The sequence below is a fragment of the Patiria miniata genome, unplaced genomic scaffold (assembly GCF_015706575.1).
Source record: "Patiria miniata isolate m_02_andy unplaced genomic scaffold, ASM1570657v1 HiC_scaffold_3, whole genome shotgun sequence".
Classification (NCBI taxonomy): domain Eukaryota; kingdom Metazoa; phylum Echinodermata; class Asteroidea; order Valvatida; family Asterinidae; genus Patiria; species Patiria miniata.
In genome coordinates, this window is record NW_024037069.1 from 34,298,816 (window position 1) to 34,312,717 (window position 13,902).

Consider the following 13,902-nt stretch of genomic DNA (forward strand, 5'->3'; position numbering starts at 1 on the left):
AAGAATGATTATTTATCAACACAATGCTGTTTTCTCTATTTCATTCGGACACCTACATTTAGAGATATAGACAGGGGATGATATGTCAATGTGGTCCAATTTGCAGCAAAGTGGATGAAAGGAGATTAACATGACAGCAATCTCTCTGTTGGCCAACTTACCTATTGTTCTTTGCCAATCAATAGTTAATTGGAACCTATGATTCATTGATTATGCAACTCGTTTACATAATCATTGGAGAATAAGTTTAGGCTGTTCCAAATCAATACTCAATCATTCTTGAAGCGTAAATAAAGTTATTATTAAAGAAAATAGGAGCTAGTATTTTTTAAAAAATTCTCTAAATGTATATTTAAAAAAATCATACACACTGTAGTTGCAAGTTTGTCTGTTTGCTAGCGTGTTCTCAGAGTGTGGTAAACCCGTTATCACGCGTGCTTATGACACATGATAAGACTTGTTAGACCGGCTGTGTAAGAACCTAGTACATCAACTTCGTCCCCAGGGTGTCAAGCAGAACGCGCCAGCTACTACCTGCTCTCCCAGCCTGGTATTGGATCATTTGCATGTGCAAGATTTTTGAACACGTATGCAAATGAGAATAGTCTGGTGCCTGCCTGTGCGTTGCATTTTTGTTTGTTTTTGTATGCGGCGTCTGGGGTATAAACAGAATCAATTCGTTACAGCGCGAGCATGGCGTGAGTTACGAAAACACGATTTTTGAAATCAAACTGTTACGATCTTAACGAGACAACATGCAGTATCACATTTCATATTAATATGAACAAGTTGAAAAAGAAATGCATATTTTCGAGAAGGCGTGGACGAATAATCGCGAAAATACGTACTGCACGTTGTGAATAACAACACCAAGTGCACCATATAAATCCATTTGTAGCCAATTGCGGTATCGAATCAAGATACATGCAAGAAGAAAGTTTGCTATCCAGTGCTTACTATTGGGAACGAGGCTGGAAACAAAGTAAGCACTGGGGACGAGGTTGCCTATTACATGTATGTGACTGTAACGGGCCAAGCAGGGCGGGGCGTGGGGTCAAGCAGGGCGGGGCGTGGGGTCAAGCAGGGCGGGGCGTGGGGCCACGAACGACCAAAAGAATAACAACCAGCAAGCACTCGGCAGACTTCAGGGGCGCCTCCCGGATTTACTTTTGTTTCAATACACAATAAATCAAATAACTATTTACAGACATTTATAAAGAGCAAATTATTAAAAGCAACTAAATTATAGGTTTGAATGACACTTACAAGTTCTAAGACCCAATACGCGCATCAGTACCTGCAATGTGCACCCGACCAGAAAGGCATCAAAGGAATTAAACAAAATGTATGAAGGGCAAATCCTGGGCTGCACGCGGTGAACCGATACCTGTCTTTGTTACATGACTATACAAAATGAAAGACTGTGATTCAGATTATAGGTTTTTTTTATGTCACACATGAAATTGAAAGTGCAAAACATATTTCCGTAGGCTTTGCGCATAACTCTTTACATGCGGGTCACGAAATGTATCATTGATAACTGGAAATTATCAATGATTTGCCTGGAAAGTTTACTTTACAGTTGAAATAAAATTGGTAGACAACGACTGTTACCACTTGTTCTTTTGCTTATGCTAAGTGGGGGAAACTGAAGTTACCACACAGCCATGGGCGTCGCAAGGGGGAGGCAAGGGGGCACTACCCCCCCCCCCAAACAAAACCAAAAAAAGAGGGGGAAAAAGGAACAAGAGGTGCGGAGCCATATTGATGTTAATTTGATGGGGGGTGGGGGTAGCGCAAATGCTCCCCTGCTCACGCTCGGAAAAATTATGAATAAAGAATATAACGAAAAAGTTAAGGATTTTTTTTGGAAAAAAAAATTTGCCCCCCGGAAAAAATCCTGGTGACTCCCATGCACACAGCCCTATAATTCAAGATTAATTGAAAATTTCATGGAACTAAAATAGCTATTTTGATACATATCATTGTACCCAAGGGCCCCAAGTAAGTGTTAACATTAGCAAATAGGGTTTCCACGTTGTAAACGTTGAAAAGGTTTCCTTTTGTAGTCTCCCCACAAGGCGGACTCGAGACAAAATGATTTGACAATAATCTTCACATTCCTGGGAAAAACAATTAGAGCGATTTGTACGAAAGTAGCAGATACTTGTTTGAAATACACCTGTCATCATTCTAAAGCGAATCTTAAACAAAGCAATACAATTTGTTTTTGATATATTTCGTGTATACAGCCGTCTTGATGCTGTCCCAAGAATGAGAATGAGGCTTTACGAAATCGCCTTCGTGTGGCTATACCAAGCGCGATATGAGACAAAGGGGTACCCCCCCCCCCAAAAAAAATCTCCCTATACCCTATGTAAACCCTAGACAATTGTTACCTAACACACCACCTATATATATCTCAAAAGAATTCCTGAGATTCTGGTAACACAATAACCAACACAAAGGAGAAGAGTCCCTCCGTCTCATATCGCGCTACATATGTGTGTGGCAGAATTTCAAATGCATTCTTATATGAACTGAAAGTATGGACACTGTTTACTTTAATAATATCCTTTAACACAGGTCTGGCCCTCAATCTGCGGGACAAGCCGACTAATCAGAGTACAACTACTGATCCAGCTGATTCGCTTCCGGAGAATGCAGTAGATGGCAATTTATACACCATTTCATACACAAGTAAACGTTATTTCTTTTAAAAATGGGAATCATGCATTGTTATATACTGGTAATAATGGGCGCCGATCAGGTATTCAGGTGGGGACGGGGGTGTTGACATCCCCACATATACACACGCACCCAGCTCGTTTCTACTATACACATGAGGACCTGCCCCTTTCCTTCTTTTGTTCCCTTTTGTTTGTACTGCAACTTTTTCTCAACAGCTCCCAAGGTTACTACACGTTAAGGTTAGCACACGAAAATCTCCCGAGGACCTGGGTCCTCGAGCCCATTGAAATCGCTCACATCCCATTGTCCCATGTCCTCAGTCTGAATGGATAACCAACCTACACATATATGTTTACGTTACATACCTGGTGTGGACATTTCTCTGTTTCGTGTAGTTAAGAAAAACCTGTGGGAAAAAAATCATTTTACGCACACTGTGAAAAATCTTTCAACTCATTTATTTTTACTATGATACCCTTAAGTGTTCCTCTTCATTTTGCGACAAATAACCCAAAATGCCTCTAAACCTGTTTTCCAGAGAGGGGGAAACACTGTGTGGACGTGGGCAAGTCCACACAACGTCGCTGCTACCTGGATTATGTGGACCTCTTTTGTTCGGAAGTCCACACAGTGAATGTAATGCTTGTTAACTTTATGCGTTGTGACATACAAGGTTGCCTTTCCACCATATATTTTTCATTACTTCTCAGTTCTTAGGATAGAAGCTCAAGTTTTAGATGCGGGATTTTAATATAAAAACTTCAAAATGTGTCAGATAGAATTTTCCATTCCACGAGTCGAAGTGAAATGGAATCCCCCAAATCAAAGGTGATTTGTGAGTCCACGAGGGGACGATACTTACCTGTTAAACCTTACATTTGCATATTTCTCTAGCCTAAGGCTCCCAATCGCTAGCGTTTTATGCCACAGTAAATAGCGCCATCAGCGCCCAGGCCCTCTGTACCCGCATCAGTCTGGTACCCTCGCCTCTTTATCTCTATCGCGAGCACTTAGTAATCCCTGCCAGCTGAGCCCCAAGTGGGGAAAGGAGGGTGGGAGGTAAGTATCAGGTAAGTATCGTCCCCTCATGGACTCACAAATCACCTTTGATTTTGGGGAGTCCACTTCTGGGACTCTCTTACCTGTTAAACCTTACATTTGCATAGATTAGCACCGTCTATAGGAGGAGGGCTAGGGCGAGGCTGCCATAGGTACTACTGTTCTAAGCACTACCATGATTAGATTGGTATGTCCCCTCGTGTCCTCACAAAAATTGATAGGTAGACATTACCAAAGTATGTGGAAAAGAACTCACCTACTACAGGTATATGGAGTTCCAGTCGACTAGGTGTTGGAGGCAGTCAACCTGTCCTGACGGTTGGTATGAGATGCCATGACAGCCGAGCTACTCGTCCCGTTTGACCCTCTGAGCCTAGAACGTCCTTCAGGTAGCACGAGGCGAAGGTTGATGGCGTTTTCCAAGCAGCTGCCTGTAGAATGTTTGGTAGTGGAACGCCTTTCAAAAATGCCCATGATGTCGTTAATGCTCTTGTGTCATGAGCATTGGCAGTGTTCTCTGAATGTGTAGGCCAATCTGGTACAGAAGGGTCAATTGTCCTAACTATCCATCGGGAGATCGTGTCCCGTGATGCCCCTGAATAAGGCTGAGTTGTCGTAATGAACAGCAGGGTGGTCTCACCCCTGAGAGGCTTAGTTCGGGAGCAATACCACTTGAGGGCCCGAACCGGACACCAGCGTTTGTCATCTCGGATTGAGGTTTTATCTCCGGAATAAAAATATCAGATGGTTGGAAAGTTGATGACTGATTCTTTGTCAGGAACATTTTATGAGGAATCAGTCGAACTCCATGTGGTTCCCATCGTACATGACCCTGTTCTATGGTAAGGGCATGCAACTCACTGCGTCTCCTGGCTGTAGCTGCTGCTATCAGGAAAACTGTTTTTAACGTCAAGTTTAGCAGAGAGGCGTTAGCAAGGTGCTCATTTAATTATGACGGCTTCGTCAATGCAGACAGAACTGACCCCAAGTCCCAAGAAGGTATCGTTGTCGCGGAGGGCGACTGACAAACATACCCCGGTGCAGATGTTTTAAGAGGATGCTGTTTGAAACTGGTGATCCGTCAGAAAAACCTGTATGAACTGCCGCTATTGCGGAACGGTAGCCTCGAACTGTGGAAACAGAGAGGCCTTGCGTAAACCGTTCCATGAGGAAATCACTGATTTGTCCTACAGATGCTGTGGATGGATCAACAGACTTATCTCTGCACCATGTATAATAATGTCGTAGTGGGCTGTTATATGACTGTCGTGTTGAGGCCCTACGACTTTGGGCAGCAATGGTGGAAGCATTTGCCGAAAGTCCTGCTGCTCGGATAGACTGCTCGACAATAGCCAACACGTCACGTGAAGTGTCTCTGGCTCTGGCGGTAGGATTTTAGAGCGGGGTTGAGCCAGAAGATCTACTCTCCGAGGCAGTATTATTGGTGTGTGAATCAGAAGATTGACTATCTTCTGAAACCAAGGCTGACGGGGCCAGAATAGGGCGATGAGGATTATTTTGCAATGTTCCGACTCTATCTTCCTCAGGACCTTCGGAAGGAGAGAGATTGGTGGAAATGCGTATCCGAACATGTTTGTCCAGCTTATGGAAAGGGCGTCCATTGCCCACGCATGGGGATCGGGACTTCGTGCGCAGTATACCGGCAGATGGTTGTTGGAGGCCGACGCAAACAGATCTATGTGCGGGCGATCGAGCCTTTGGAAAGAATGTTCTGGACTAAAGTTGGATGTAGTGTCAATTCTGTCGGGAGTATTTTCCCTCTGGAGAGAGAATCTGCCATGAAGTTCAGCTTGCCAGCAATGTGAAGTGCCGTCAACGTTATGTCGTTCGTGATGCACCACATTAGGAGATCCCAAGTGTGTAGACAAAGCTGAGGGGACCGTGTGCCTCCTTGACGGTTTATGTAGGAGACAACGGTGGAGTTGTCGGACTTTACTAGCACTGCGTGCCCTTTTATCTTGCGCTGGAAGTGCATCAGTGCTTTTCTGACAGCCAGTAGCTCGAGGACGTTGATATGGAGGATCCTCTTGTCTGGGTTCCAATTCCACGCAACTGATTCTGTGCCGATGCCGAGATGCGCCCCCAGCCGTGGTCGGAAGCATCCGTCATTCAGGTCATTTTCGGTTTGGTTGTTCAAAAGAAAGACAGACCTATGTTGAGGTTGGATGGATTCAGCCACCAACGTAGATGTGGTTGAATATCTTGAACGACTGGTACGAGATGAGTTATTGAATGCAGTTTTGGCCGATAGTGGGCAAGGAGATGGAGCTGAATGGGTCGCAGCCTTAGTCAGCACCACGGAACTATGTCCACCATACTGGCCATGAGCCCCAGAAGACGTAACCATGCTATGGCCGGGGCTATTTTGGCAGGCAGGAAAAGTGTTACTCACTCTATTAGGTTGTGAATTCTTTCCTGTGTAGGCACAGCAACGCCCTGCAGGAGATCCAACTCGGCACCTAAATAGACTGGCCGTTCCAGATGAGACTTTTTCTGATTTATCAGAAAGCCCAACCGGACTGCTAGATCTTGCGTTAGACTGATTGCCCTTAGAGTCTCGTCTCTGGTTGAGCCCACGACGAGCCAATCGTCGAGGTAAACAAAAATCTGAATGTTCCTTTTCCGCAGAATTGATGCAACAGTTTTTGCTATTCTGGTAAACACCTTTGGGGCTGTTGAAAGACCAAACGGAAGGCAACTGAACTCGTAAGTTTTCCCGTCGTACCGAAACCGCAGGAAATGAACATGGTCCTTTGAAATTGGAACGTGTAGGTATGCATCCTGTAAATCTAGTGAGGATGCCCAAGCTGATACCTTTAGAGCATCGAGGACTGTACGCAGCGTCTCTATCCTGAATCTTTTGGGCCGTATATACTTGTTTAAGGGTTTCAGATTCAGTGTGGGACGCCACTCGCCGGGGTTCTTCTTTGGTGTTAGGAAGAATGACGAGTGGAATCCGTGCCTGGTATCTCCCCGTTGAACCAGGTGAATTGCCTGTTATGGAGTAGGGTCTGAATTTCGTTTTCTAGTGCAAGGCGTTTTTGCTTGTCTGTTGGAATAGGAGTTGGATGTGGAGTAAAGCCCGATGGGGTGTGCTTGTAAATTCTAATGCATACCCCTGCCTTACGGTGTCCTGTACCCACTTGTCTTGACAGAAAACGGCTCAAATCCTTGCGAAATGTCTGAGACGGCCTCCTACTGGCCCGGTGTAGTAGGCCGTAGTAGTTGAATAGTCATTTACGCAAGGATCCCCGGCGGTAGCCTCCATAACTTGATTTAGGCCAGGGAGTGTATGAGGGTCGAAAGGTGCGCTCTCGCGACCCGGTGGTGGATGAACTGGATGGATTTAATTTATCCGGATCCTGTGGACTAGGTTTGGATGTGAAGGCACGGCCACGCCCACGAAAGGGCTTCAAAGGCTTACGGGGAAACCGCTGGCTACCAGTACTAGCAGGTTGTTTATTCCCCCTAACAGATGTGGTGCTTGCGCTTGTAGGCTTTCGCAGATTTATTTTGTCTGTAGCCTCCAAACGTTTGGCCTTGGCCCCCATGGCCTCTTGAAACTCCCCATTGAACAAATCTGTTCCCAAAAGGGGAAGTGATTCAAGGCGTGCCCTTGCTCCCTCGGATGGGAGAAAAATGGCATCCAGAACATTGGCACTACGAGCTGTAGTAGCACACATGGACACTCGGACAAACTGGTCGATGCAAATATGGAGACAATCGTCCAAGCAACGAAATGCTGGTTCTGTTGTCTCAGGAGATACCGGAGAGTCTGCTTCACAAGAACAGACAAGAAACTCAGACAAAAGCTGCAGAATACAAGACACTCGCAACCCTGCTCGGGATGCTGTGTCAACTTTTGCAAGAGTGTCCTCCATTTTATTTCTTTCACGGCTGACAAATGGAGATTTACGTGACGTACGGCCAGTAGAATCGGCCGCGATTTTATCTTTGACCTTATCTGACATAGCCGGGACTGAAAGAAATTCCTCAAAATCAGACCGCGGTACCCGAAACGGCCGTGTATCCTTCGTCGCTTACCGCCGCTAATGTCTTGATCCTGAGTCCGGGAGTCAGCCGGGCCCGTACGTTTTTTGTAGGATCGGCGGCCACTTTCATCTGGCGTCGGTTCGTCGGCCGATGATATGTTGAGCACTCTGACTATGTCTTTCATCAATACCCGTAATCTTTGGTCAGAAGCGGAAAGAGGTAACGAAATGGCAGACTCGTCGTTGGACGAGACGACCGTGGAAAAATTTTAGGCATTTCGCCCTCCCCCCGGCACTCGGGCTCAGCGGATTGATCTTTGTGACCCTCAGCTGAAGCCGATTGTTTGTCTACGGCTGCACGGGGACGTGGACGGTTGTCAGAATCCGAAGATAAATTATCGGAGGGAAAAACTGACATCTGATCACCTGACTCATGATCCTTTGAAAGGCTAACAGTAATAGGTTCGTTGACCGAAGTTTGCCCAGTCGGTTTAGGAACAAACGATGTTATCGTGGCCGATAACTGCTGGAAACCCTGAAACAACATATGTTTTATGCTGTTAGATCGAGAGCTCCGGCGACGCGAGCGTCGGGAGCCCGAAGAATAGCTCGAGACGGACTCCACCGAAGAGGAACTGGAGCTATAATAACGGTGCCGGGGTTTCTTGTGATGGCGATGCTTACCCTTCGAAACAGTATCTCTCCGGCTCCGGTGAGTCCCGGGCGACCTGGTTTCCATCCTGGTCGGATCTGTATCCCGGAAATTATCCGGATCATCTCGGTCCAGCGTGATATTTCCGGCACTGGGGGCTAAGGGCGCGGAGGACGTCTGCTCGTCCCCGATTCGGCCCACTTTCTTACCGCACGCTTTGCCGGAAGTCGGGACTAGGGGTCCGGAAGGAGCCACCCTGTTATCCCTCTCCGGGGCACCGGTGCTAGAGGCCCGGAAGGCATAGCTCCGGACCCGGCGGCGTGGTCCGATTTTTTTATTTTTTTTCACCGGGAGTAGGGGCTAGAGGCACGGCAGGTGTAGCCCTATTCCCTGCGCCCGGTGTACCGGAGGCTAGAGGCCCGGAAAGCGTGTTTCCGGTACATGGGTGGCTTGGTCGGTTGCTGTCTGAAGTACGCATGGGGACTGGAGGCCCGGAAGGCGCACCCCCAGCGTGTTTGGTATTCTTACCGGGGGCCAGAGGCCCGGAAAGCGTGTCCCCGGTAAACGACTTAGGTGTTTCCGATTTTTTTCTTGGTCGATCGTTTGCGTTGTGATGACCCGGGAGAATTACTCACTGCCGAGTCCACCGATGGCGACCGTGAATTAAGCCAAGCCGAAACTGCGTCCCATTCGTCTTCTCCCAGAGTATGGCATACCTCGCATGTATGTTCTGGGGTGCATGAACGGCAACGTGGGCATAAATCATGAGCGTCCACACGTGCCCGGAGTTTAATGCAGCGACAAGCGCCGCACATAACAAAATTAGGTGGAGTAATGACGTGCTTAGCCTCGCGTGACTCTGCCATGATTCTACAACGAACCGATGGAACTGGTGATTTTCCAGTAACGAAAACAGCAAAAATATATCCAAGGAGTGGTATTTTTCTTCACAAAAAAATGAAAAGACGACACACACTTTGGGTACAACTAATTTTAATGTTACTTTAATCGATACTTAGCAATATACGGAAGGAAAAGGCAAATTCTTCGGGAGCTTGAGAAAACTACGTCTCACTCGTGTGAGCGCTAGAGAAAAAGAGGACGAGGGTACCAGACTGATGAGGGTACAGAGGGCCTGGGCGCTGAAAGCGCTATTTACTGTGGTATAAAACGCTAGCGATTGGGAGCCTTGGGCGAGAAATATGCAAATGTAAGGCTTAACAGGTAAGAGAGTCCCAGAAGTGGACTTGAATGGTACATTACACATCAGTCACCGAATAAAATTACTATTTCCACTGCATGAATATAAAACATTCATTATTTGTTTTATAAAAAAAAACCTGAATGAATCCAAAAGGGTGACGTCAAAAGTGTGACCGCGCAATGGAACTTCTATTTACCGTGGAATGGATCTTCTATTTTTGCCGTGCGGCCGGGCCGTGGGTTGGGACAAATACTTCAATGACACGTGATCAACGACACACCAATGACGGGGATTAATTCAGGTGTTGCATAACAGATAGTATTTAGGCTATTTCGGAAAGGGGTTATTGTAATTTGTATCAATTGCAATAGAAAATTGCACAAAATAATCATTTATTGTCCTTTATTCCAGCAGAGATGTTGTATTATATAAGCTTCTGAATTTGGTTCTTTTCGTCATTCATCCCTTTTGCTGAGGGCCACATTGTCCGAACACATCAAAACGAATAACCGAAAAATGTCTCACTAAAAACGCCCCGCATAATGAATTTACAGGGGTTACACAATATCTCACATTCGATTAATTTCATAATTACGGATGATTTTGACGTAATGAATTGATGTCCACTGTGATTGTGCAAGCCAACAAATATGGATGTCGTGTACATTTCGAATTTGACGATTGTCTGGGTTTTGCCGTATGGTCATCCACAGTCCCCCACTCGCCGACACAGATTTACGCCATTGGGACGAGGTAATTATGTACTGTGCACGGATATATTATTTGTTATAGATGATGCCCCGAATCAGTGGTGGAGAGTAGATCTTGAAGCTATCTACTGCTTGAAGAAAATTACAATAATCAACAGAGTCGATGGCTATGGTAAGTTTTCTATACATGTCTTCCAAGCCACGCTCGTCGATTGGAAAACAAAATTCTCCATTTTGGCGTTCGCCTTCAGCATTATCCATCCAATTTTTATCGCAGTGTATATACGAACAATCCATTTCCTTTCCAGATATGGGGCTATTTCGATGTGCAGTTCAGTCAGAATTTATGTTAAACATAAAAGTGATGCGTTTTGTCATTAATTCAATTTAACCAAACTAACTCAGGTGTGCATTTACATCCGAGGGTAAATGTTTTTAGTCGGAAATCGGTTGTGCACAATACGAGATTCGAAATAAATTTTTCGAGAAATAAATTTTAAAACGTCTAAAAACACAAAACTGTTGATTAAAGCTTTTTACCAACAAAAAATAAATATTAAAACAAATCTAACTTTATAGAGTCCATTATTGGGGTTCTTGAATAACCAGGAACGTGCAAAGCCCGTGGGTCCAAATAATTCCCATTACTTTACGGCGTTACAAAATGAATTACTTGCAGGTAAAAGATTGGCAGGTGCTGTAGTGCGGGCTGGTTTGGATCCATCAGATTTCTCAGAGAACACACAGATAGGAGATGCAGTCAGAAGTTCTCAGGCAACTAACGGAGCAACGATTGATTTCATCGCGGATCCCATCGTCTCCGCTAGATACGTCAGTGTGCAAAAAACGAATGGTATTCTGAGCCTGGCCGAAGTCATGGTGGTGGAAATCCAAGACACTTCTACTGTTGAAGGTAAGACGAATGCAAATGTTTGCAAGCAAAGACAGAATAATAATGTCTTGACGATTCATCTTATAGTTACGAGGAAAATGACATCGTGGTTCACGATATATTTAATATCTTCAACATTTTGCATAATGAAAATTTGCCGGGGAAATAAAAAATATATAACTTTCAACAACAGATTCCAAACTTCAAATATGATGAAATATTTAGCATTTTTAGCTACTATGAATCTTTAACGGATTACCAAGAGTATCAAATTCCCAAGAGTGTTGCATTTTGGAATATTTTATTGATGGAATATATATTTTTCGTTACATTCCTGTATCGGATTTGAATAATTCATTATGGCATTTTGATGAGAACGTTGAAACGGCTTAAAATAATTGTAAAATACATTAAAGTGCCACAACCTCAAATGTAGTATAGTAAACTAAAGAGGACATTTTATTTGAGTGGTGCGCTTACTATGTGAAACATTGCAAGCAATATCCCTTGATATGTTTTGTCTTCTGAGAAAAATCCTTTAAAGATTTTTGATGAGAATTTTATTTGTCCCACTCGAGCAGACCTAGGCAGCAACGGCAGTATATTTAAACATTTTTTGTATCAATTTAACTCCCCATATATCGGTGTAGATTTTACTCTGGTTGCTAACCCCGCTCGTATTGGCCAGACTGGAGACGACGCTGCAGTCATCCAAGCTTACAAGGGTCCTAACTATGCCTCCGCTGGGATAATCTTCGGCAGACAACTGACCACAGGAGGTAGCAATGTCGAATTACCAACAGGATCGATGGTTGTGGATGATCCACAGACGATATGTGCAGTTACACTGTCCAGTACGTTACCTGAATCAGCGGGGATTGACCGAACGGGTGTTTTCTACGCTCAAGCTGTCCAAAATGAAAATGTGACCAGGATACAGACAATCATATTAAACAAAGATGGTAAGCTGATATGACGGCAAGGAAACGTTGCAGTCTGATATCAAGCACTGCCTATTATTTCAAATATACATCCATCTATTGTCTTTGCTCTTCTTCGCTCCCTGGTTTTATTTAGTTGTATTTACAGATTATGGAGCTGGGGAGGTTTTCCTCACAAAAGATTGTAACAGGTGAGTTTTCATGGTCATTACTCATTATTGCAATGTTTTGTGATTTCATTGCAGACGGCACAGTCCATACACGACCTACACAGCGAACACAGATTGCCAATATCGGAGAGTCGGTGGTACTACAGATGGAGAATGTGAATTCATCTGCTAACAGCAACTACAGATGGAAGCATAATGGCGATGACACAGCACGGAACAGCCAGCTAAGTGTGAATATCAGTAACGCTGCTGTAGATGATGGAGGAATATACAGCTGCTTCGTCTCTGGCCAAGAAAGTCAACAACAACATGGATTCATGAGACTTATTGTGAGAGGTATTTCTTTAGCATTTCTGCCTATAACTGCCTCAAAGTATAAGTTTTTGTTTTCTAAATATCATTATTGCGATCATTCTACACATGTATATACAGGTTGTGCCGCAGGAATGTGGGGCCAGGATTCATGTCAGAACACCTGTCGTCGATGCTACAATGGAGGTATCTGTGATGACAAGACGGGAACGTGTATCTGCGCTCCGGGATTCAGCGGAGAATATTGCCAGCAAGGTAACAATAAACATATGATATTGATATTAAGTTTTCTTCTTGTGTAACAAATATTTTGTTTCCGTTTAACCTTTTAATTTTAATTCTGGTGATGTCGTTCTCTGACATTCAGTTCACGGGCGTCACATCTTTGGCCAGAATGCTAGTCATACCTGTTCTGATAGCACTGATCCACACAACGACGCTTGCCGGGGTCGTTTGTTTTGTCTTCCTGATCCTTACGGATGCTCCTGTGCTGCTGGGTATATGGGACTAGACTGTATGCAAGGTATTATGGAATTATCAAAATCTTGTCCACTATTTCGTGTTGGGTACTCGTTGATATTTATATTCAGTCCAAGAATCTGCAGATTGCCAACAAACACTACTTTTTTTTTCTAATTTGGCTTTTTCTTCAGTTGATATTGATAATATCAGAGATGTTCTTTCCAATTAGTCTCTGTTGAGCCTTGCTGATTCTTGACGAGTATTGTTTTCTATAGGTCTATTGTTGTTCACTATTTTTTTTAATTTAAGACCAAGGGTTTCCAAATTGCCAACAAATGACATGAAACTCCTATTATTGCATGAAATGACCTTTTTGCTGTGAGCGGATACTTTCCATATCAGAAATGTTCTTGTCCAACGGTCTTGACATAGGGCAAGCACTATCTCATGTCCCAAGTTGCAACCTTGATTCACTCGAGTTTTTTTTATCAAAATTAGAATGTAGTGAAGGGAAGTATGGAGCCGACTGTAGACAGACATGTCACTGTTCATCTGGCGATTCCTGCGAGAAGGATACGGGAGAATGTACTGGAAGTAAGAGAACGCAGACTTGTATCGCAACAAGCTTGTTGAAGGATTATATTTTACTATGACAATCAGAAGCGACAGTTGAAGTATTCGAATTATTTGTTTTTCAAAGTAAACTTAAGTTGTAAGGACACACTTGGGTAATAGGGAGAAGCCCAAAGAATGTTTACACATTTAAACAAGTGTATAGATACGTTATACCATGGAA

At 44.2% G+C, this 13,902-nt stretch overlaps 1 protein-coding gene across 1 annotated transcript in view; it reads left to right on the plus strand.

Moving 5' to 3' along the window:
* The window catches only part of LOC119736749 (receptor-type tyrosine-protein phosphatase T-like), a 32,339-nt gene that overhangs the window by 4,071 nt on the left and 14,366 nt on the right, over positions 1 to 13,902 (plus strand). Inside the window, exons 2-10 of the mRNA XM_038210760.1 lie at positions 2,587 to 2,700; positions 5,445 to 5,464; positions 10,429 to 10,501; positions 11,009 to 11,247; positions 11,868 to 12,183; positions 12,408 to 12,668; positions 12,765 to 12,899; positions 13,012 to 13,167; positions 13,605 to 13,700. Of these exons, the coding sequence (XP_038066688.1) occupies positions 2,587 to 2,700; positions 5,445 to 5,464; positions 10,429 to 10,501; positions 11,009 to 11,247; positions 11,868 to 12,183; positions 12,408 to 12,668; positions 12,765 to 12,899; positions 13,012 to 13,167; positions 13,605 to 13,700 (1,410 nt within the window). The remainder of the gene's footprint in view (positions 1 to 2,586; positions 2,701 to 5,444; positions 5,465 to 10,428; positions 10,502 to 11,008; positions 11,248 to 11,867; positions 12,184 to 12,407; positions 12,669 to 12,764; positions 12,900 to 13,011; positions 13,168 to 13,604; positions 13,701 to 13,902) is intronic.